Below are 24,810 nucleotides of genomic sequence, written 5' to 3'. Positions count from 1 at the left end.
GGAGTGTGGGAGGAATCCGAAGATCTCGGAGAAAACCCACGAGGTCACAGGGAGAACGTGCATACCCTCTACACGGGCAGTACCTGAGATCAGGGTCGAGCTTGGCTCGCTGTCCCTGTGAGGCTGCAAAGCAACTCTACCTGCTGCGCCTCTGTGCCGCTCTGACTTAGTCTATAGGCTACATCCTCTCCAGAGCTGTAAGGCAGTAAGCTCTACCGCTGCGCCTCCATGACACCGTGCAAAAGACAAGATGCAGCATAGCATGAAGAAAACTGAAAAGATAGACCAATGAATGACAGCACTTTGCTGGGCTCCACTTTGAGGTGCGATTTGTCCAGTGATAGATGAGTTAACGTCATGACTTGCACGTCACCGTGTAGCACTTGTAAAATGGTAATGAGTTTCTGAGGACAACTAACTTTAATAACCACCTTAGTTTACAGGGGTCAGAGCCTTTTGTGTGACTATAAAAGGCCATGTGGAATGGTAACTACCACTTTCTTGGATTCATCATGCAGTGAAAGCTCTCACCCATTGGAAGTCACGATGGGCAGAATCTGGGCACTATATCACTGACTCCAGGAGGAAGTTGGTGGGAAGCTCCAGGCAATGACCTTTCCTGTGGCAGATACCAGCAAGAGCCTACAAGGGCGGCACAGTGACCCAGCGGTAGAGTTGCTGCCTCACAGCACCAGAGACCCGGGTTCGATCCTGACTACTGTTGCTGTCCGCTCGGAGTTTATACGTTCTCCCTGTGATCAGGTTGGTTTTCTCCGGGTGCTCCAGTCTCCTCACACATAGAAACATAGAAACATAGAAACATAGAAAATATGTGCAGGAGTAGGCCATTCGGACCTTCGAGCCTGCACCGCCATTCAATATGATCATGGCTGATCATCCAACTCAGTATCCTGTACCTGCCTTCTCTCCATACCCCCGATCCCTTTAGCCACATGGGCCACATCTAACTTCCTCTTAAATATAGCCAATGAACTGGCCTCAACTACCTTCTGTGGCAGAGAATTCCAGAGATTCACCACTCTCTGTGTGAAAAATGTTTTCCTCATCTCAGTCCTAAAAGATTTCCCCCTTATCCTTAAACTGTGACCCCTTGTTCTGGACTTCCCCAACATCGGGAACAATCTTCCTGCATCTAGCCTGTCCAACCCCCTTAAGAATTTTGTAGGTTTTTATAAGATCCCCCCTCAATCTTCTAAATTCTAGCGAGTACAAGCCGAGTCTATCCAGTCTTTCTTCATATGAAAGTCCTGACATCCCAGGAATCAGTCTGGTGAACCTTCTCTGTACTCCCTCTATGGCAAGATTGTCTTTCCTCAGATTAGGAGACCAAAACTGTTCGCAATACTCCAGGTGTGGTCTCACCAAGACCCTATACAACTGCAGTAGAACCTCCCTGCTCCTATACTCAAATCCTTTTGCTATGAAGGATGTGATGTGATGGTATGTGAGGTTAATTGGCCCTCTGTAAATTATCCCTAGTGTGTAGTATAGAACCTTTGGTCCGCGAGGACTCGGTGTGCCGAAGTGTAGATCAATCATTATTGCTGATTTGATCCATGTCATGGTTTTGCTATTGAGGATCCGATCCGACATGGCGATCTGTCCCTGCTAGATTCAGGGACAATAAGATCATAAAATTCGCGGATGACACAACAGTGGTGGGACTCATCAGCGGAGATGACAAATCAATGTACAGGGAGGAAGTAAAGCAACTAGTGGACTGGTGCGGCAAAAATAATCTAGAATTAAATGTCGACAAAACAAAGGAGATGGTTGTTGACTTCAGGAGGGCACAGACAAAGCATACACCCCTCAACATCAGTGGCACCACAGTGGAGAGAGTGGAGAGCATAAAGTTCCTCGGTGTGCAAATTACAGACAGCCTCACCTGGTCCAGGAACACCACTGGGACCGTCAAACGGGCCCATCAGCGACTGCACTTCCTGAGGAAACTAAAACAGGCCTCACTCCCCACCAACATCCTCAGGACTTTCTACAGGGGCACGGTGGAGTCTGTACTCACGTACTGCATAAATACGTGGTACTGCACCTGCAACTGCTCGGACAGGAAGGCTCTGCAGAGGGTAGTGAGGGGAGCAGAGAGGATCATTGGCGTCTCCCTACCCTCAGCACAAGAAATGTTCCAGACCCGCTGTCTGAAAAAAAGCTCAGAGAATTGCTAAGGACAAACTGCACCCCCTCCGCATGCACCTGGATCTCCTGCCATCAGGCAAGAGATATCGCAGCATCAAAGCCCGTACTACAAGACTGCTAAACAGCTTCCTGCCACAGGCTGTGAGGCTGCTAAACAGTCACTCTGCACTCACAGTCACCTGATTCTGCGGCTTGGCACGGACACTTTAATAACTGGCACTGGCCACTCAATTCAGCTGCCCCGGACATTTTTATGATTGGTTTATTGTATTTTAACGTTGTTGTTTTACCTGCTTTTAACTATTTATACTGTTCGATCAGGGACTGGATTGTTTTTAGTGTTATTATGTGTGAAATGTTTTAAATTTCATGTGCCATGCTCCGGTATTCCCTGGGAAACGTCTTTTCATTTTGCACTGTACAACTGTTGCTTGCAAGATGACAATAAAGGTTGATTGATTGATTGATTGATTGATTGATTGATTATGGATCGGGTCCTCAATAGCAAAACCAGACATGGATCAAATCAGTAATAGTAATTGATCTACATGAAGGGCCTGTTTCCGAGCTGTATCTCCAAAACTAAAGGGCACCATCTCAGTACCACAGTGCCAGTGCTTTCTTGAGGATGGTCTCAATTATTTTTCTTAACTGAGGAAGCTGAGATCATAAAGTGCATCCCCTCCTCATGTTGACCCTTCAGCGAGGATTTTCTATGCCCGGGAGGTCTTGTTGTTCTTAAACTGCCCAGTAGCCACTTCAACCAATCGCCAAGCAAAGGTAGCACCAAGATTGTTCACAGTGAATGGAGGCAAGGATACGCCAAAGATAGACTTGATTGATGAACTTCAGACTCGGCAAGGACTCTCTGTTCTTGATGGGCTTTGTTGTGTTTCAGGCTCACAGGAGGGTGCAGCTGAGATTAGTTTGAAAGTGCTGAAGAATCTGTGCAATTTATGATCACGCATTGTGCATAACATCATGTGGGGAATGGATAAGGTGAATGCACAGAGTCTTTTACCCAGGGTCGGAGAATCAGAAATAAGAGGACCCTTGTTTAAAATGAGAGGGGCAAGATTTAATACAAGCCTGACAACCTTTTCACTCAGAGGGTGTTGGGTATTATGGAATGAGTTGCCAAAGGAGGTAGTTGAGGCAGGTTCTATGGTCTGGTACTTTATCACATGTACCAAGGTACAGTGAAATACATCTTTGTACCGAGTTCAGTACAAGTATCACTTAGATACATCGTAGATAAGCATAATCAAAGGATTTAAAAGACACTTGGACAGGTACATGGACACAAAAGGTTTAGAGGGATATTGGCCAAACGCAGGCAAATGGGACTAGTTTAGATGGAGGATAGACAAAAAATGCTGGAGTAACTCAGCAGGTCTAGCAGCATCTCCGGAGATAAGGAATAGGTGATGTTTTCGGACAAAGATGAAGTCTCAGTCTGAAGAAGGGTCTCGACCCAAAACGTCACCTATTCCTTTTGTCCGGAGGTGCTGCCTGACCCACTGAGTTACTCCAGAATTTTGTGTCTACCTTTGGTGTAAACCAGCATCTGGAGTCCCTTGCTACACAAGTTTAGATGTGATCTTGGTCGGCATGGACGAGTTGGGCCAAAGGGTCTGTTTCCACGCTCTGTGACTCCATGACCAGTTGCTGGCTTTACTGCATTTTTCCCATTTGCCATCTATTCTTCAGCTCGGCTGTTTTTTTGTTGAGCTACAGGCTTAAGGTGCTCCATAGAGTCATAGAGTCTTACAGCGTGGAAACTGGCCCTTCGGCCCAGCTTTGCCACACATGTCCCATCTACACTAGTCCCACCTCCCATCGACATTTGGCCCATATCCCTCCAAATGTGCCCTAGACTATCACTACTTCATCAAATTAGTTTCTGTGCTTCCAGCAGAGAAGGCGGAGAAAAGGAAGGGAGGGTTTTCCGACCCGCCGAGTTACTCCAGCTTTTTGTGTGTGTCTTCGTTCCCTACGCTGTTGCTGATTATGACGGACTACCGTAGCTGATCATCCATGACATTTCTGGGCCATTGCAATATTACTGGATATCTCTTCCCGGAGCTTGGTGGCCACGGAGAAAACTTGGAGAAAAGGAACATTGGCGCAGAATCTCCTGGGTTTAACGTGGTATTTGTAGTGGGGCCTTTGTTACTGCAGCCAAATGATGATGGGGGCCATCCATCAGCATGGATGCCAGGATTGGGAAGTGCAAAACCAGAAGACTGATGTACGACCAGCCAGAAACCTCCACAAAGCAGAAGAGGCATACATTTCGGAAGCATCTTCTAAAGAGGCAAGCTGCAACCAAATTGATTCACTTCCAGTGTGTCTGGCAGTCTGTAATTCTTGTGTGGGCAATAAGTAACGCAGTGGCTAACCAGCAAAACATGCCGCTCATTCTGAGGTGTCTCTGATGGCCGTTACATTAAAATTAAAAGACATGTTTGATGTTTACTAGCTGTGAACGCCCTATGATTAATTCTCTCTGCAGGTTTTTGAGCGTTATGTGTTACATCTGAAGCAAAGTCTGCCTGGAGCCATACACTTTCAAATCCTCCGATCATTCTACAATGAATGGACTGTGTACCGGCTGTTGATAAAGTACCGGCCTTGCAGCGTTGACCCTTCTGCCTATCATTCCCTCTTGCCCACTTCCTTTTGAAGAAACTGTAGCCAAACTTTGCAAATGACTGCTAAACCATAAAATGCTGCCTGATAGAACTTAGAAAAGTACAGGAAGGAACTGCAGATGCTGGTTTAAACCGAAGATAGACACAACAAGCTGGAGTAACTCAGCGGGACAGGCAGCATCTCCGGAGAAAAGGAATAGGTGACGTTTCTGGTCGAGACCCTTCTTCAGATCACCAAGCAACTGACCAGTTTAGTTTAAGGTAGATAAAAATGTTGGAGAAACTCAGTGGGTGAGGCAGCATCTGTGGAGCGAAGGAATAGGTGACTTTTCGGGTCGAGACCCTTCTCGACCCGAAACGTCACCTATTCCTTCGCTCCATAGATGCTGCCTCACTCGCTGAGTTTTTCCAGCATTTGTAATTTACCTTTGATTTTTCCAGCATATGCAGTTCCTTCTTAAACACCAGTTTAGTTTGCTAGGATTCTGTTCCCAGGATGAGACATTCCATACCAGGGCATCGGAAATGTCCTCGTTCTTCAGGGAATGGGGATTCCCCTCCGCCACCATAGATGAGGCTCGCACCAGGGTCTCATCCATACCCCGAAACACTGCTCTCTCTCCTCATCCCCGCACTCGCAACAAGGGCAGAGTCCCCCTGGTCCTCACCTTTCACCCCACCAGCCGGAAAATACAACAAATAATCCTCCGCCATTTCCGCCACCTTCAACGTGACCCCAACACTCGCCACATCTTCCCATCTCCCCCTATGTCTGCCTTCCGCAAAGACCGCTCCCTCTGCAACTCCCTTGTCAATTCTTCCCTTCCCTCCCGCACCACCCCCTCCCCGGGCACTTTCCGTTGCAACCGCAAGAAATGCAACACCTGTCCCTTCACCTCTCCCCTCGACTCCATTCAAGGTCCCAAGCAGTCGTTCCAGGTGCGACAAAGGTTCACCTGTATCTCCTCCAACCTCATCTACTGCATCCGCTGCTCTAGATGTCAGCTGATTTACATCGGGGAGACTAAGCGGAGGTTGGGCGATCGTTTCGCCGAACACCTCCACTCAGTCCGCAATAACCTACCTGAACTCCCGGTGGCTCAGCACTTCAACTCCCCCTCCCATTCTCAATCCGACTTCTCTGTCCTGGGTCTCCTCCATTGCCAGAGTGAGCAACACCGGAAATTGGAGGAACAGCACCTCATATTCCGCCTGGGCAGCTTGCGTCCTGATGGCATGAACGTTGAATTCTCCCAATTTTGCTAGCCCTTGCTGTCTCCTCCCCTTCCTTAACCCTCGAGCTGTCTCCTCCCATCCCCCCACCCTCGGGCTCCTCCTCCTCCCTTTTTCCTTCCTTCTCCCCCCCCAACCCCCATCAGTCTGAAGAAGGATTTCGGCCCGAAACGTCGCCTATTTCCTTCGCTCCATAGATGCTGCTGCACCCGCTGAGTTTCTCCAGCAATTTTGTGTACCTTCCAGTTTAGTTTAGATTAGTTAAGTTTATGTGACACGTGTACCGAGGCGCAGTGAAAAGTTGTTGTTGCATGTTAACCAGTCAACAGAAAGAGTTTACATGATTACAATCGAGCCATCCATGGTGTACAGGTACATGATCAAATGAATATGACTAGGTATAAGACCAGCTGACAAAACAGATACAGATGGTAAAAATAGTTATAAGCTGCGTTTTCATAAGCTTAACAGTCGATTAATTTAGTCACCTTGGCATGTCAGAAGGAGTCAGAATAATTCTAGTGAAGTTATTGTGGCCAGAGATAAGAAGATTATGTTTAATTGGATCACCGTACAGCGGTAATTTGATCAAATCCCTTGCACATGGTGTCTGGAACCTGGAAACTGTCTGGATACTCAGTAAATTGTGAAATTGATTATGTATGAATTGGACAAAGATTATATTTGCAGTGCGTAAGAAATTCAAGAAAGCCAGCAGCAGAATCACAATGTTATTTTGTATTTCTTTATTTTTTTAAATAATTGTATTTATTAGAAGTGGTGTACATTACAATAATATAAGCCAAAAATAACATAATACATTTCTTGTACCACTTCATATTTTAAACTCTATAAAGAAGAAAAGTAAAGAAAATGAGATAGGATAGTGAGTGTGTGAAAGAGTGATCAAAAAATGTTATTTGTTGCACCACAGGGCGGCATGGCGGCGCAGCGGTAGAGTTGCTGCCTTACAGCACTTACAGCTTCAGAGACCCGGGTTCGATCCTGGCTACGGGTGCTTGTCTGTACAGAATTTGTACGTTCTCACCATGACCTATTTCTCCCACATTCCAAAGATGTACATGTTTGTAGGTTAATTGGCTTGGTATAAATGTACAAATTGTCCCTAGTGAGCGTAGGATCGAGTTAATGTACGGGGATCGCTGGTCGACGAGGACTCGGTGGGCCGAAGGGCCGGTTTCCGCGCTATACCTCTAAAACTAAAACTAAAACGTAGCGTCACACTGACAGGCCTTGTGTTTGTTGTAGACTTTGCTGCCCTCTTTTAAGTCTTGCACAACTCCTGTTCTTAGGTTGTGTCCTGGAGTGTGGAGTTGTCTTCCTTCCTCCTTATGCTTAGGCATTTCCGTGAATTCCCTTTCCCATTCCCCCACTGACCTTTCTGTCCTGGGCCTCCTCCATCGTCAGAGTGAGGCTGAATGCAAATCGGAGGAACAGCATCTCATATTTCGCTTGGGCAGCTTAAGTGGTATGAATTTTGATTTCTCTAACTTCAAGTAAGCCCGGCATTCCCTCTCGCTTCATCCCTTCCCCACCCAAGTCGCACCAGCTTCTTGTTTTCACCCAACAAACGGCTAACAATGGGCTGTTTCCTTTATCGTCGTTATTTTTTTGCATATCTTTAATTCATTGTTCTTTATCTCTCTACATCATCATCTATATCTCTTGTTTCCCTTTTCCCTGACTAGTCTGAAGGGTCTCGACCTGAAACATCACCCATTCCTTCTCTCCAAAGATGCTGCCTGCCCCGCCAAGTTACTTCAGCTTTTTGTGTCGATCTCTGTGAAATCAAGGGTGGTTTGCTTCCAAACAAGGAAACAAAGTGCTGGAATAACTCCACAGGTTAGGTCAGCAGTTTAGATTAGTGATACAGCGCGGAAACAGGCCCTTCGGCCCACCGGGTTTGCGCCAACCAGCAATCCCCGCACATTAACATTATCCTACTCACATTAGGGACAATTTACACATGTACTAAGCGAATTGACCTACAAACCTGTACGTCTTTGGAGTGTGGGAGGAAACCAAAGATTTCAGAGAAAATCCACGCAGGTCACGGGGAGAAGGTACAAGCTCCGTACAGACCACCCGTAGTCAGGATCAAACCCGATTCTCTGGAGCTGCAAGCACTGTAAGGCAGCAACTCTACCGCTGCGCCACCGCACTAAAACTGTAACTAAAAACCCTCGTCTGGGAAGGGAACAGCAAGCACTCCTTAGAGCAGCTGATGAATATGCTTCCTCCGAAACCTCGCCCTGCACTTGCACGTCTCGCAGCTGGAAAAATATCAGTGCATATTTTCCAGGGGCCAGCCATCTGTGTCAATGAATTCCACAGATTCACCGCCCTGTGACTAAAGAAATTCCACCTATCCTCCTTTCGTCCTTTTATTCCGAGGCCATGGCCTCTGGTCCTAGACTCTCCCACTGGTGGAAACATCCTCTCCACATCCACTCCATCTAGGCCTTTCACTATTCGGTAATAGTTGACAGTCACCTCACTCAGGCAAGAATCTCTCCGTCACAGTGCATTACAAGTTTATGCTGCAACGCCGGATAAGATGATTGAGCTCTCAGTTTCACACTGTCAAGCAGATTCCTCCCGTCTTGTGTAGATTTCATCCCAATCACTCCCCCTGGAAGTTACTCACACAGACTGCAAATGGAACTGAGTGTCTGCAGGTCTAGGGTTCACTGCATGGACATTTTTATCATTCTTTCTCAGAGGTTTCAGGGTCACAGGCACAGCAGTTGTATATTGTCCAAATTATTATCTCGCTGTATGATTCACAGGACCGGAAAAGGCGGCACGGTGGTGCAGCGGGTAGAGCTGCTGCTCCACTGAGCCAGAGACCCGTGTTTGATCCTGACCTCGGGTGCTGTCCATGTTTGCACGCTTTCCTGGTGACCTCGTGGATTACCTCCAGGCGTTCCGGTTTCCTCCCACGTCCCAAATGCGTGGGTTCATAGGGTTAATTGGCCTCTGTAAACTGCCACTAATGTGTAAGGGAGTGGCTAAGAAAGTGGGATAACATAGAACTGGTGCGGGCGGACAATTGATGGTTGCCGTGGGCTGAATGGGTTGCAGAACCTGTTTCCATGCAGTATCTTCCAGGGAGGTATATAAGCCAAACGCATGCAAGTAGGTCTAGTGTCGATGGGACATGTTGCTCGGCGTGGACAAGTTGGGCCGAAGGTCCTGGTTCCACGTTGTATGACCCTATGACTATAACTTTAGTGTAGATAAACAGCATGGCCCCAGTGGGCCGAATGGTCTGCCGTGACCCTGTGGTGGAATTCTACCCCTGGACTTTCTAACCCATCCTGTCTTGGTGCAGAAATGATGCCCAGTGTATCAGTCTAACACCGTTCTTGCAACAAGCATGGTGATATACCCTCTAATCCTCAGTATTTCTCCTCTTTTCATTTCAGGCCGACATAAGGTCCAGAGAATACATTCGTAGAAATGCTAACACATCCTGACAGTGGGAGACATGGTGGTCAGAAGTTAATCTTGCAAGGTAGGTCCGACTAAGAAAATGTGATGAGTTACTCGTGAGAAAGACGTGGAAATCTGATCCCAGAATGGACCACAGTAATTGCATGATATGAGCAACTGAGGTTAACCATGTGTAATGCTGCAGAAAGCACAAGATTATGATGCAGACAACCAGAAAAGGATGAATTAGTACAATTAGTTAAAGTGCTCGAAATGGAAGCAACTCTATCGGAACTAAGGAAAACGTCGTTTCATCATGTGCATGTTAACACCAACAGTTTCATCCCAAAGATTTCATCCCAGCTGATGCTACCGTGGAGAAGATTGGGAAGAAGGCAGCTTGAGGGAGAGGTGTAAGAGGGAGGGAGGGAGGGAGAGGCAGAACGGTGGGGAGGAAGAAGGCAGGGGGAATAGATCGGGTAGACGCACAGTCTTTTGCCCAGAGTAGGGGAATTGAGAACCAGAGGGCTAGTCTGAAGAAGGGTCTCGACCCGAAACATCACCCATTCCTTCTCTCCAGAGATGCTGCCTGTCACACTGAGTTACTCCAGCATTTTTGTGTCTATCTTCGAGAACCAGAGGACATAGGGTGGTGGGTGTATGGAACGAGCTGCCGGAGGAAGTGGCGGAGGCAGGTACTATCGCAATGTTTAAGAACCATTTAGACATGTAAATAGATAGGACAGGTTTAGAAGGATATGGGCCATGTTGTTTGGTGCGGGTAGGTTGGGCCAAAGGGCCTGTTTCCATGCTGTTTGACTATGAATATAATTAAAATGGCGAGTGGAGTAATTGAAAACTTCAAACATTGTGGAATTAATTGCCACAGATGGCTGTGGAGGCGGTTATTGGCCAAGTCATGGAAACATAGAAACATTGAAAATAGGTGCATGAGTAGGCCATTCGGCCCTTCGAGCCAGCAACGCCATTCAATATGATCATGGCTGATCATCCAAAATCAGTACCCCATTCCTACTTTTTCACCATATCCCTTGATTCCGTTAGCCCTAAGAGCTATATCTAACTCTCTCTTGAAAACATCCAGTGAATTGGCCTCCACTGCCTTCCGTGGCAGAGAATTCCATAGATTCACAACTCTGTGGGTGAAAATGTTTTTCCTCATCTCAATCCTAAATGGGCCTACCCCTTATTCTTATCTAACTCTCTCTTGAAAACATCCAGTTTCCTGCCTCTAGCGTGAATTGGCCTCTCACCTTCTAAATTCCAGTGAGTACAAGCCCAGTCGACCCATTCTTTCATCATGTGCCAAGCGTATAAAGCGTATCAAGTTATAAAGTGGAGATTGACAGGTTCTTGATTAGTAAAGGTGTCAGGGGTTTATGGAAAATGTTTTGAGAGAGAAGGTCCCAGCCATGATCAATCCTAAGTAGACTCAATGGGGTCTAATTCTGCTCCGATGCCTATTCTAGATAGATAGATAGAGTGTCCCCTGGATAGATAGATAGATAGATAGATAGGATAGATACCCCAGACATCAGGAACATGTTTCCTGCCAACTAGGGTCGTAATTGGGTTGCCAGCAATCCACAACCACATAATTTTACACAAAATGTTTCTCACTGTGGTGGAAGGCACAGAGCTTGGTCAGACTCTCATTTTCCCCCGTGGTCGGGACCTCCATCCGCAGTGAGTCCAGATGGTAAGGGACAAAGTCAAAGTCAAGACCCAGGATCGGCTCTTCATCATGTGCCAAGCGTAGGCTTGTGTTGGCCGTATCAAGTTTAAGGTTCCCGCAGCGCCGCAGCAAGAAGCACCGCAGACCGCAGGTTCTTGGCCGATTAGGGTTGATGGTAAGTCCATGCCGGCCCCGCGGGTGTTGGCCGCGGGCCGGCAGTGAGGCTTCTATGGAGAGCGGGCTGTAGACGCCGCACAGGGAGTTCTGCAGACCGCGGCTTCAGAGCCCCGGGAGAAGGTAGCCCAGGGTCAGCCATGATTGAAGCCCGGGCGCGTCTCCGAATGGCCGCGCCGATCCTTGCTGTTAGGCCACGGGGGAGGCGACCTGGAAAAAGTTGCCTCTCCGTGGAGGAGGCGACCAAAGCGGTTTCCCCCACACCACCCCCCACACAAAACACACCGAGAAACATTAAAAAACATACTTTAAAACATACTAAAAAAATAAAAAAAGTTGAAAAAACTAACGCGCTGCTGACAGGCTGCTGCCACTGCAGCGCCCCCTTCTTCTATTTTCTCTAACTTCTGAACGGCCTGCCAGATTTTAATGAACCTTTTACTGAGGATGGGACCTGACCTGGAGTGTCACCTCTTCATGTTTTCCAGAGATGCTGCTGTACCCATTGAGGTACTCCAACATTTTGTGTCTTTTTAAAAAATAAAGGTTAGGTTTAATTTATAGATAGTGCGTGGAGGCGGGCCCTTTGGCCCACCAAGTACATGCTGACCACCCGTTCACAATAGTCCTGTGTTATCCCACTTTCGCCTCCACTCCCTACACACCAGGGGCAATTTACGGAGGCCGATTAGCCGACAAATCCGCACGTCTTCGGGATGTGGGAGGAAACCGGAGCACCCGGAGAATATCCTCGCGGACACAGGGGGAGCGTGCAAACTCCACACAGACAGCACCCGAGGTCAGGATCGAACCCGGGTCTCTGTTGCTGTGAGGCAGCAGCTCTACCCGCTGCCCCACCGTGCCAGCCACGAAGTACAGGGGAAAACAAACTGCTCAGAGCAGAAGAAAAAAACTCAAATGGAAGGGAAAATAAATGTACAGAAGTTACTTTGATATCATTTATTAAATACATAAAATGAGTTAAGAATAAATTAAAATGAATAATTCAAGTATTTTTTCGACAAGAGTTTCAGAATGCTATCATAATAAAATCATAGACACCCTGTGGAACAGTAAGTTGGCGGAAGTTATGACAAGAAAAGAGAAATCACAACATTAAACCACCCACATGCAAACAAGCATTACTGCCACTATAATGGCTGATGGTCAGAGAAAAATTCAAACATTAGAAATATGAGACTTTAGACTTTAGAGATACAGCGCATAAACAGGCCCTTCGGCCCAAAGAGTCTGTGCTGACCAGCGATCACTCCATACACTCACATCATCCTATGCATTAGGGACAATTTATAAATTTACAGAAGCCAAGTAACCGCACATCTTTGGGATGTGGGAGGAAATCGGAGCACCCGGAGATAAGATAGATCAGCCATGATTGCATGGCAGAGTAGACTTGATGGGCCGAATGGCCTAATTCTGTTCCTAGAGCTTATGAACTTACGAACTTGCCCATGCTGGCCGGCGTGCCCCATCTACACTAGTCCTACCTGTCCACACTTTGCACATAACCCACTAAACCTGTCCTATCCATGTGCCTGTCCAAATGGTGCTTAAATATTATAACAGTACCTGCATGTTCATCATCCAAGGAAGAGTGAGGATATTCTTTGCATGCTATGTGGAGCCGGTTTAAAGGGGTGTGGGGCTGGTGAGGTGCTAGGGTAGGTGCACAAGTTCAAACGATCTTAAGCTCTATGAGCAGGATTCGGCCCATCAGGTCTACTCCGACATTCAATCAATAGACAATAGGTGCAGGAGTAGGCCATTTGGCCCTTCAAGCCAGCACCGCCATTCATTGTGATCATGGCTGATCATCCATAATCAGTACCCCGTTCCTGCCTTCTCTCCATATCCCTTAACTCCATGATCCCTAAGAGCTCTATCTAACACTCTCTTGAAATCATCCAGAGAACCAGCCTCCATCGCCCTCAGAGGTAGAGAATTCCACACACTCCAATCATGGCTGATCCATCTTTCCCTCTCAACCCCATTCTCCTGCTTTTCCCCCATAACCCCTGACACCCGTATTAATCAGGAATCTGTCAATCTCCGCCTTAATAATATCCATTGACGACCTCCACAGACGTCTATGGCAATGAAATCTACTGACTCAACACCCTCTGACAAAATAAATTCTTCTCATCTCCTTTCTAAAGTCAAGTCAAGTCAAGTCAAGTCAAGTTTATTTGTCACATACACATACGAGATGTGCAGTGAAATGAAAGTGGCAATGCTCGCTTTTGGAACAACAAAACAACCAAACAAATTATAAACACAATCATAACACACATATTCTTTTACATAATAAATAATAGAAGGAAAAACGTTCTGTACAGTTACTCCCTGGTGAGAAAGGCGTTTACAGTCCGAATTGCCTCTGGGAAGAAACTCCTTCTCAACCTCTCCGTTCTCACTGCATGGCAACGGAGGCGTTTGCCTGACCGTAGCGGCTGGAACAGTCCGTTGCAGGGGTGGAAGGGGTCTCTCATGATTTTGTTTGCTCTGGAGTTGCACCTCCTGATGTATAGTTCCTGCAGGGGGGTGAGTGAAGTTCCCATAGTGTGTTCGGCCGAACGCACTACTCTCTGCAGAGCCTTCTTGTCCTTGGCAGAGCAATTCCCAAACCAGATGGTAATGTTCCCGGACAAGATGCTTTCCACCGCCGCTGCGTAGAAGCACTGTAGGATCCTCGGAGACACTCTGAATTTCCTCAATTGCCTGAGGTGGTAAAGGCGCTGCCTTGCCTTACTCACCAGTGCTGAGGCGTGTGATGACCATGTCATATCCTCAGAGATGTGGACTCCCAGATATTTAAAACAGTTCACCCTATCCACAGGATCCCCATTTATACTCAATGGAGTGTACGTCCTCGGATGATGTGCCCTCCTAAAGTCCATGATCAGCTCCTTCGTTTTTTTGATGTTCAAGAGGAGGCTGTTCTCCTGGCACCAGAGTGCTAGACCAGCCACCTCCTCCCGGTAGGCCTTCTCATCATTGTCTGAGATCAGGCCCACCACCACAGTGTCATCAGCAAACTTAATTATTGAATTGGAGCTGAACCTAGCCACACAGTCATGTGTGTACAGGGAGTACAATAGGGGGCTGAGGACGCAACCCTGGGGCGATCCTGTGCTCAGGGTGAGGGACTTCGATGTATTCCCTCCCATCTTGACTACCTGGGGCCTGGCGGTGAGAAAGTCCAGGACCCAGGCACACAGGGAGGTGTTGAGCCCCAATTCCAGTAGCTTCCCGGCCAGTCTGGTGGGGACTATCGTGTTGAAGGCTGAACTGTAGTCTATGAACAGCATCCTCACGTAGCCCCCCTTCTGGCTGTCCAGATGGGAGAGAGCGGTGTGCAAGACCTGGGAGACCGCATCGTCCGTGGACCTGTTCGGACGGTATGCAAACTGCAAACTGCAACGGGTCCATGTTCCAAGGGAGGAAGGCGCAGATGTGATTCTTCACCAGCCTCTCAAAGCATTTCATGACTACCGAGGTAGGGGCCACCGGACGGTAGTCATTCAGGCAGGCTGGGGAGGCATTTTTTGGTACCGGTACAATGATGGATTTTTTGAAGCAGGCAGGGACCACGGACTTGTCCCGGGAGAGGTTGGATAATGTAGTGAGCACTGGAGCTAGCTGCGTAGCACAGGACTTGAGTACTCGCCCCGAGATGCCATCGAAAGATTTGTCCTTTTATTCTGAGGCTGTGGCCTCTAGTCCAAGACTCTCCCACTAATGGAAACATCCTCTCTACCACTCTATCCAGGCCTTTCAATATTCGGACCTTTCAAGGAGGCCCCACTTCATCGTTCTAAACTCCAGTGAGTACAGGCCCAAATCCTTTGAAGGTCGAAAGAGAGGTTAACAAATCATTAACAAGGAACATTGGACCCTGATCTTTATAGCAGAGTCCAAAATCCAGGCGGTTATGCTAAATCTAAAAAAATCCCTCAATTTGGAGTGTTTTTTGATAGTTTTGGGCTCCACACTTCAAGAAGGATTTGAAGACATTTGACAAGAAGTCTGTAGATTTACCAGAATAGTTCCAAGAAAGAGGGATTACAGTCACTCAGTTCAAAGCTTTCTTAGCAAGGAGAATGTTTTTTAGCAAGGAGCTGTTTGAAATCGTGGTACAGACTAAATACAGAGGGCCTCAAACTCAAACAATAGAGTTGCTGCCTCACAGGGCCAGAGACCCATGTTCGATCCTGACTGCAGGTGCTGTCTGTATGGAGTTTGTACGTTCTCCCCATGACCACATGAGTTTTCTCCAGGGTGCTCCGGTTTCCTCCAACACTCCAAAGACATCCAGGTTTGGAGGTTAATTGGCTTGGTATAAATGTAAAATTGTCCCAAGTGGATAGACTGAATGTGCAGAGGATATTTCTACAATGGGAGAGTAAATTGTAAACTAATGTTAACGTGCGGTGATCGGTGCGGACTCGATGGGCCGAAGGGCCTTTTTCCATGCTGTATCTCTAAATTAAACTAAAAAGAGAAATTATTTCGAAAGTCTTTAACGTCAGCAACTGGAAAGGGCAGATTTAAAATGGTTTGCAAATAAAAAAGCAGTGACCTGGAGAAAAACATTTGCTGTGTAGATTGATGATAAAAAAAATGAATTTAAACCATTTTAAAATAAGGCTGTAATGTAACAAAATGTGCAAAAAGTGATGGGGTCTGAATACTTTCTGAATGCCCTATATGTCAGTCCTGCCATCCTGGTGAACCAACGATGCACTCCCTCAATAGCAAGAATGTCCTTCCTCAAATCAGATTCAAGATTCAAGATTCAAGAGAGTTTAATGTCATGTGTCCCAGATAGGACAATTACATTCTTGCTTTGCTTCAGCACAACAGAATATAGCAGGCATGAATACAGAACAGATCAGTGTGTCAATATACCATTATATAAATATATATACACATGAATAAATAAGCAGATAAAGTGCAAATAAACAGATAATGGTCTATAAATGTTCAGAGTTTTGTTTCAGTTGAGTTTAATAGCCTGATGGCTGTGGGGAAGTAGCTATTCCTGAACCTGGACGTTGCAGTCTTCAGGCTCCTGTATCTTCTACCTGAAGGTAGCGGGGAGATGAGTGTGTGGCCAGGATGGTGTGGGTCCTTGATGATGCTGCCAGCCTTTTTGAGGCAGCGACTGCGATAGATCCCCTCGTTGGTAGGAAGGTCAGAGCCGATGATGGACTGGGCAGTGTTTACTACTTTTTGTAGTCTTTTCCGCTCCTGGGCGCTCAAGTTGCCAAACCAAGCCACAATGCAACTGGTCAGCATGCTCTCTACAATGCACCTCTAGAAGTTAGAGAGTCCTCCTTGACATACCGACTCTCCGTAATCTTCTCAGGAAGTAGAGGCGCTGATGTGATTTCTTTATAATTGCATAAGTGTTCACGGACCAGGAGAGATCTTCAGAAATATGCACACCCAGGAATTTGAAGCTCTTGACTCTCTCCACCATCAACCCGTTGATATAAACGGGACTGTGGGTCCCCATCCTACTCCTTCCAAAGTCCACAATCAGTTCCTTGGTTTTGTTGGTGTTGAGGGCCAGGTTATTGTGCTGGCACCATTTGGTCCGTCGGTCGATCTCTCTTCTAAACTCTGACTCGTCCCCATCAGTGATACGTCCCACAACAGTGGTGTCATCAGCGAACTTGATGATGGAGTTCACACTATGACCAGCTACGCAGTCATGAGTATAGAGTGAGTACAGCAGGGGGCTGAGCACGCAGCCTTGAGGTGCTCCCGTGCTGATTGTTATCGAGGCTGACACATTTCCACCAATACGAACAGTCTGTGGTCTGTGGATGAGGAAGTCGAGGATCCAATTGCAGAGGGATGCGCAGAGACCCAGTTCTGAGAGCTTGGTAACCAGCTTGGAGGGGATAATTATATTAAATGCCGAGCTGTAATCAATGAATAACAGCCTGACATATGAGTTTTTGATGTCCAAGTGGTCCAGAGCGGAGTGGAGAGCCAGCGACATCGCATCCACCGTTGATCTGTTGTGGCGGCAGGCAAAACTGCAGTGGGTCCAGGATTTTGTCGTGGTAGGAGTTGATTTGCGCCATGATCAACCTCTCAAAGCACTTCATCACCACAGACGTTAGTGCCACTGGTCGATAGTCATTGAGGCACGTCATCTTGCTCTTCTTGGGCACCGGTATAATTGATGCCCTTTTAAAGCAGGTGGGAACCTCAGACCTCAGAAGTGAGAGGTTGAAAATGTCCGTAAAACCTCTAGCCAGTTGGTCCACACAGGTTTTTAGAACAATGTGAATTACTGCCATAATTTGAACATTCTTTGCCTGTTCTTGTTTGCAGATGTACAGAATTACTGCTGTAAAGGATTATTAATTCACACCAATATAATGTCAAATGAGCACAGTAGACCACTATAAGTTGGCAAGTGAAATGTGTAGGAAGGAACTGCAGATGCTGGTTTAAACTGAAAATGAGCACAAAAAGTAAAGGGCCTGTCCCACTTAGGTGATTTTTTAGGCGACTGCCGATGAATGTCACGTTCGTAGCAGGTCGCCGAAAAACCGGCGACTGGACCCCTCTACAACAATGTCTACGACAACCTACCACCTAGTCGACGGCAAGCTACGGCAAGCTACCGACAACTGGCGACCCAATCGTCGCAACTTAGGACGTCCACCTACGACAACCTACGACAACCTACCACACAGGCGACAACCTACGACATCCAAAGTCAACCTACATTCACCCACGACAAGCTACGACAAGCTACAACCCTGTCGGCAATAGCTGAAGACAACTGAAGACAATTCACGTCATGTTGGCCTATTCTCTTGACGCCGGTACCTGTCGCCGGTTGACGTAGATTGACGTAGGTAGTCGCCAATGGATTTCACTGAAGTCAGTACCGGCGACAACCTACGACAGCACCTACGTCAGGAGAAGTCAAGCTACGCTCATTGGTGTCAAACCCACTGTTGCCGACAGCCGCCGAAAATCCAGAAAATCCAGCGGCGACCAGAAAAATGCTACGACTCTTTGGGCGACTGAGGAGACTGCTCATGCCCATATAGGCGGCACCCCGGCAACCATGTGGCCACAGCCTAGTCACCTGTAGTTGCCTAAAAAATCACCTTAGTGGGACAGGCCCTTAACTCAGTGGGACAGGCAGCATCTCCGGAGAGAAGGAGTGGGTGATGTTTCGGGTCTCGCTGAGTTACTCCAGCTTTTTGTGTCCCTCTTCACTGTAAGTTGGCAATATGTCCCGCCTCAAAGAATATCTTCCAGAGAAAGTTTCCAGGAATCACTGGTTTAATTGGTTTTGAAAGTGCCTATGTTTCCCAGTGGTCCAGTCAATAAATACATCATGTTCAGTACTCCTGATTTGTGGTGAATCGGGTAATCAAAGCCAGTTTTTAGTGCAATTTACTTCATTGCAGCATGTTAAGGGAAGAGAGAGAAAAATGTTTGTGGTGAGACTTTCGAGTCAATGTTCTGAAAGGTTCGCATCACTTTAGTCTTTAGAGATACAGCTCAGAAACAGGCCCTTCAGCCCATCGAGCCCACACTGACCAGTGATCACCCAGTACACCATGCCAACTAGCAATCCCCGCAGACTAGCACTATCCTACTAGGGACAATTTACAATTTTACCAAAGCCAATTATCCTACAAACCTCCACGCCTTTGGAGCAGGGGAGAAAACCGGAGCACCTGGAGAAAATCTACGCGGTCATGGGTAGAACATACGAACTCCATACAGAGAGCACCTGGGATCAGGATCGAACCCGGGTCTCTGGCGCTGTCAGGCAGCAACTCTACCGCTGCGCCACTGTGTCACCCGAATAATAATAATAATAATAAAAATAATAATAAACTAGTATTAGATCTTTTGCTTGTAGGAGGAAACCGGAGCACCCGGAGAAAACCCACGCGGTCATGGGGACAACGCACAAACTCCATACAGACAGCACCCGTAGTCAGGATCGAACCCGGGTCTCTGGCGCTGTAAGGCAGAGTTTTGAAAACAATGAACACTTATGATGGAAAATTCCTTTGCCCGTCACAATGAAACGTTAATTAAATATTAATATTGCAACGTCTGACATTCTGGTCAGCAATGGAAGGTATTAGAAATGTTGACAGTTACAAATGTAGCCTAATTCTAGGGAACACCAAACAAGTCAGTTGTCTAGGCTGCTGGACGATGAAGGCCCTTTGGCATTAATTAATTCCTGCAGAGAGTAACTGGTCATATAATTCTACAAACATTTCAGAATCACCTATTCATCATCTATAAACCATTAATAATTTCGTGAAAAATTAACATTGGATCAATAGTTTTTGCAAAAAAATGAATATTTGGTTGATATTTTGTTAAAGACTTTGACAATGGCATTAAAAACAATTGATGTTGTTATTTCACAAATGCATTCTTCGATGCCCATGCCTATCCATGCCTGACCCTCCGAGTTGTTCCAGTACTTTGTATGCGTTCTTGTAAACCAGGGTCTCGACCTGAAACGTCACCCATTCCTTCTCTCCAATGATGCTGCATGACCCGCTGTTACCCCAGCAATTTGTGTTTATCGTCGATGGAAACTGGCAAACTTCGGCAAACTGAGACCACATCGACTATCAATCAATCGCCTGTTCACACCAGTTCTATCTTACCCCATTTTCTCATCTACTCCCCACTCTGGGGACAATTTGCAGAGGGCCAATTAACCTACAAACCCTCACGTCTTTGTGGATGTGGGAGGAAATCGGAGCTCCCGGCGGAAAGACAGGCCCCCACGGGGAGGACGTGCAAATATTGGGGATCTTTTTAAGGCAGCGATAGATGGGTTCTTGATTAGTATGGGTGTCAGGGGCTATGGGGAGAAGGCAGGAGAATGGGGTTAAGAGGGCGAGATAGATCAGCCACGATTGAATGGTGGAGGAGACTTGATGGGCCAAATGGCCTAATTCTGCTCCTATCACTTATGATCTGTTGAATGGTAGTGTAATGATTTGACTCGAACACAAATGTTAAGATACAACACATATTTATTAAATCACTTACAGCATGGATCTGCAGACGTTACAACTCCGAGCTGCTACTGCTACTACTAGCATAAGCGACTTCTCGATATTATAAAAGTACATACTGGGCGGAGCTACTACTAACAAGCACTATAATTGGCTAGTATGAAATAGCCAATCTACAGGTGGGTTCAAACCTCTTGGGACAATAGACAATAGGTGCAGGAGTAGGCCATTTGGCCCTTTGAGCCAATACTGCCATTCAATGTGGTCATGGCTGATCATCCCCAATCAGTAGCCCGGTCCTGCCTTCTCCCCATATCCCCTGACTCCGCTATCTGTAAGAGCCCCATCTGTGACCTGGCCACAGCAATCATTGGGGCCGCTGACTGCATGACCTTCTGTGACCTGTGTCGCTGCTGAAGATAGACACAAAAAGCTGGAGTAACTCAGCGGGTCAGGCAGCATCTCTGGAGAAAAGGAGTAGCTGAAGTTGAGAGAGAAAGATAGATCAACCAAGATTGAATGGCGGAGTAGACTTGATGGGCCGAATGGCCTAATTCCTCTCCTACCACTTATGCCCTCATGACCAAACTCCCCGCATACAGCGCCCAAGGTCACGATCGAACACGGGATCTCTGGCACCGAGGCAGTGGCTCTACCTGGCTGCGCTGCTGTGCTGTCGTCTGGCTGAGGTCTTGTAGGTCAGTCTGAAACACTGCAATTCCATTATAACTGCGTGGAATTGTTGCAGAGTGCTCTTTAAAACCATCCCTGTTAACCCACCTCCCTTACAGTCTACAGACGCAAAATGTCAGGACATTGTGGGCAACAAACACATTGCTCAATTTTATTTGTAAATTATACAGATGTAGGAGTACTTTGTATGAAACTGCTCCCTCTAGGCTTTCCTTACCCTCTAATTTCTAGCATATAATGTATTTTCTTTATTATGTTTTTTGCAGACTCAAACCAGAAATCCATTTCAATCCATCAGTGTTGCGTTACAGCAATAAATAGGAATACGGAGAGCACTATTTGCAGCTCTCCTGTACCATCCCTTATGATTACAGAGGTATTGCTTTCCAGAAACTCGCTGAGTGGACAAAACAACACAACACTTGATTCTTCTGAGAGCAATATTTCCAAATGTAATAAAGATACAAGCCTGCGATTTGGCACGGTTCTGTGTGCGGGCATGTCCTGACCAGCGCACTAACGTTCAAAGCCAACCCGAGATGGATGCAGCAAATTTTTTTAGAATATTGTCAGTGGAAGCGGCTTAAGAGCGATTAGTTGCAGGGAAATTAGTCGAAGGACCGCCTTTGACGCTTGCTTTTTATTTCCGCCCATAAAGCGGCACGGCGGTAGGATCATTGCCTCACAGCGCAAGAGACCCGGGTTCGATCCTGACCGCGGGTGCTGTCCGTACGGAGTTTGTACCTTCTCCCCGTGGCCTGCCCGGGTTTACTCCGGGTGCTCCTGTTTCCTCCCACACTCCAAAGACGTGCAGTTTGGTAAAATTGTCCCTAGTGAGTGTAAGACAGTGTTAGTGTGCGGGGATCGCTGGTTGGCGTGGACTCGGTGGGCCAAAGTGCCTGTTTCCACGCTGTATCTCTAAACTAAAACTAAACTAAGTGAACATTGTGTCTCAACATGGTGCGTTCATTGCATCAAGATGCTACAAAGAACCGGTCGCTCACATTGTTGGTGTTGATTTTGTATGTTGAGAGCAGACAAACTTGTTTTATTTTACCCTTGCACCTTACCCTTCCACATCTCTGTGTCTCCCTCTCTCTCCTGACTCTCAGTCGGAAGAAGGGTCTCGGCCCTGAAAACGTCACCCATTCCTTCTCTCCAGAGATACTGCCTGTCCCGCTGAGTTACTGCAGCATTTTTGTGGTTATATTTGTTTTATTTTTGGTTGTGATGTAAAGCCACTTTCAAACAAGAGATGGCAGGGCACACGCACACATCCAGAGCAGGATGGGGGATTGAGACGGATGCAGCCGGCTAAGAGTTCAGGCAGCCCGCTGAAAGGGTGTGGAATACCCTGAACATGAGTCAGCATTTCATACACAGTGACACAGGAGATGTTGGCCATTGCCTTAACGTTAAGAAGACAATTTGCAAAATGCTGGGAATTTACAACCAGGGTTGAAACAGAGAAGAAAAGTTGGAGTTAAATTCTAATGTAGGGCCAATTTTAAAAGAAAAAATATAATTTATCCAGCTTTTTTCACGTTCCTTGCAGGGTGTTGGGATGTGCGGCCAATGCAGTATTTTTGGTGTATAATTACCATCATGAAGCAGGAATCAGATCAATAGCTTGCATTAAGTAAACCCCTGCAAACTGCATTGTGGTGAATGACAAGCATTTTAGGTGATGGTAAGTGAGGAGTGAATTCCACAGCACATCCTCATCACTACTTTTACCTCAGCCTGAGAGGGCAGACAGGACCCTGTGAAATGCCTCATCACGAGTGTAGGAGTAACCAGGTCCTTCTGCAGTTGCACAGGGCCATGGTGAGACTTTGGTCTCCTACTTTGAGGAAGGACATCCTTGCTATTGAGGCAGTGCAGCGTAGGTTCACCAGGTTAATCCCCGGGATGGCGGGACTGTCATATGAGGAAAGATTGGAAAGACTGGGCTCGTATTCACCGGAATTTAGATGATGAGAGGGAATCTTATAGTAACGTATAAAATTATAAAAGGGCTGGACAAGCTAGATGCAGGAAAAATGTTCCCAATGATGTGGGGAGTCCAGAACCGGGGGCCACAGTCTAAGAATAAAGGGGAGGCCATTTAAAACTGAGATGAGAAAAAAAATTTCACCCAGAGAGTTGTGAATTTGTGGAATTCTCTGCCACAGAAAGCAGTAGAGGCCAATTCACAGGATGAATTTAAAAGATAGTGCTCTGGGGGCTAGCGGAATCAAGGGATATGGAGATAAAGCAGGCACGGGCTATTGATTGAGGATAATCACAATGAATGGCGGTGCAGGTTCGAAGGGCCAAATGGCCTCCTCGTGCACCTATTTTCTATGTTTCCATGTCTATGTTTCTATAAAGACTGCTTCAGCCCGTCCATGGAGTGTCAGAGAGGATCTGGTGCTGGATTTGAACTCACAACCTTTGCTTCACCTTTGACTTGTTTTCTCATCGACGCACTCGAGTGCCCACTCCCAGGTCAGTCTATTTTAATTTGGGGGCAGTACAGTGTCACAGCGGTAGAGTTACTGCCTTACAGCGCCAGAGACCCAGGTTTGATCCTGACTACAGGTGCTTGCCTGTACGGAGTTTGTACCATCTCCCCGTGACCTGCGTGGGTTTCTTCTGGGTGCTCCGGTTTCCTCCCACACTCCAGGGACATACAGGTTTGTAGTTTAATTGGCTTCTGGAAATTGTCCCCAGTGTGTAGGATGGTGATGGCGTGTGAGGTAATGGCTGGCCGGCTCGGACTCGGTGGGGTGAAGGGCCTGTTTCCACGCTGTATCGCTAAAGTCTACAGTCTCAACTCTATTTCTAAATTTCAATCAGGTAAAAGATGGAAGGCATTGACCTTTGGCACTTAAAACAAAAGCTGCCTACTAATGTATTGCTCGGAGCAACTTGAAATGTAGCAGGGTCAGAGGTGAAGCAGATTAAATCAGTGCCACTGACAGGTAAATGGACAGATCTGTACATCCTCTGATTGTCATCTGTCAGAGCGCAAAAAAAAACATATTGATAGAAGGAAACACTCCCCAGAGTCTAGTATCTCAAGAACCTGGTTCATAAGATCATAAGTGACGGAAGTAGAATTAGGCCATTCGGCCCATCAAGTCCTTCAATCGTGGCTGATCTATCTCTCCCTCTAACCCCATTCTCCTGTCTTCTCCCCATAAACTCTGACACCCGTACTAATCAAGAATCTGTCCATCTCTGCCTTAAATATATCCACTGGCATTGCCTCCACAGCCTTCTGTGGCAAAGAATTCCACAAATTCATCACCCTTTGGTTAAGTTTCTAGTAAAATGTTTTAAAATTGGATAATAGACCTTATTATCTATAACTAGTGTGGCACGGTGGTGTAGCGGTAGAGTTGCTGCCTTACAGCGCCAGTGACGCAGGTTCGATCCTGACTACAGGTGCTTGTCTGTACTGAGTTTGTACGTTCTCCCCGTGACCTGTGTGGGTTTTCTCCGAGATCTTCGGTTTCCTCCCGCACTCTAAAGACGTACAGGTTCATTGGTTAATTGGTTTGGTATAATGTAAAATTGTCTCTGGTGTGTGTGGGGTAGTGTTAATGTGCACGGATTGCTGGTCGGTGCGGCCTCGGTGGGCCGAAGGGCCTGTTTCCACGCTGTATATCTAAACCAAACTAAACTA

General features: G+C 46.8%; 1 protein-coding gene across 9 annotated transcripts in view; it reads left to right on the top strand.

Moving 5' to 3' along the window:
• Positions 1–24,810, top strand: part of LOC129708218 (endonuclease V-like) — a 180,107-nt gene that overhangs the window by 142,444 nt on the left and 12,853 nt on the right. For 7 of the 9 annotated variants that reach the window (XM_055653846.1, XM_055653848.1, XM_055653842.1 and 4 more), the window contains 2 exons: positions 9,512–9,600; positions 19,316–24,259. In XM_055653846.1, the coding sequence (XP_055509821.1) occupies positions 9,512–9,562 (51 nt within the window). In that variant the 3' untranslated portion in view covers positions 9,563–9,600; positions 19,316–24,259. Of the gene's footprint in view, positions 1–9,511; positions 9,601–17,757; positions 18,047–19,315; positions 24,260–24,810 lie in introns of those variants that run through there. The other 2 variants (XM_055653844.1, XM_055653843.1) reach the window with 2 other exon arrangements.

The sequence above is a fragment of the Leucoraja erinacea genome, chromosome 23 (genome assembly GCF_028641065.1).
Source record: "Leucoraja erinacea ecotype New England chromosome 23, Leri_hhj_1, whole genome shotgun sequence".
NCBI classification, from domain to species: Eukaryota; Metazoa; Chordata; class Chondrichthyes; order Rajiformes; family Rajidae; genus Leucoraja; species Leucoraja erinaceus.
The sequence above is the reverse complement of the archived record's forward strand: the minus strand, read 5'-3'. Positions and strand labels throughout refer to the sequence as shown.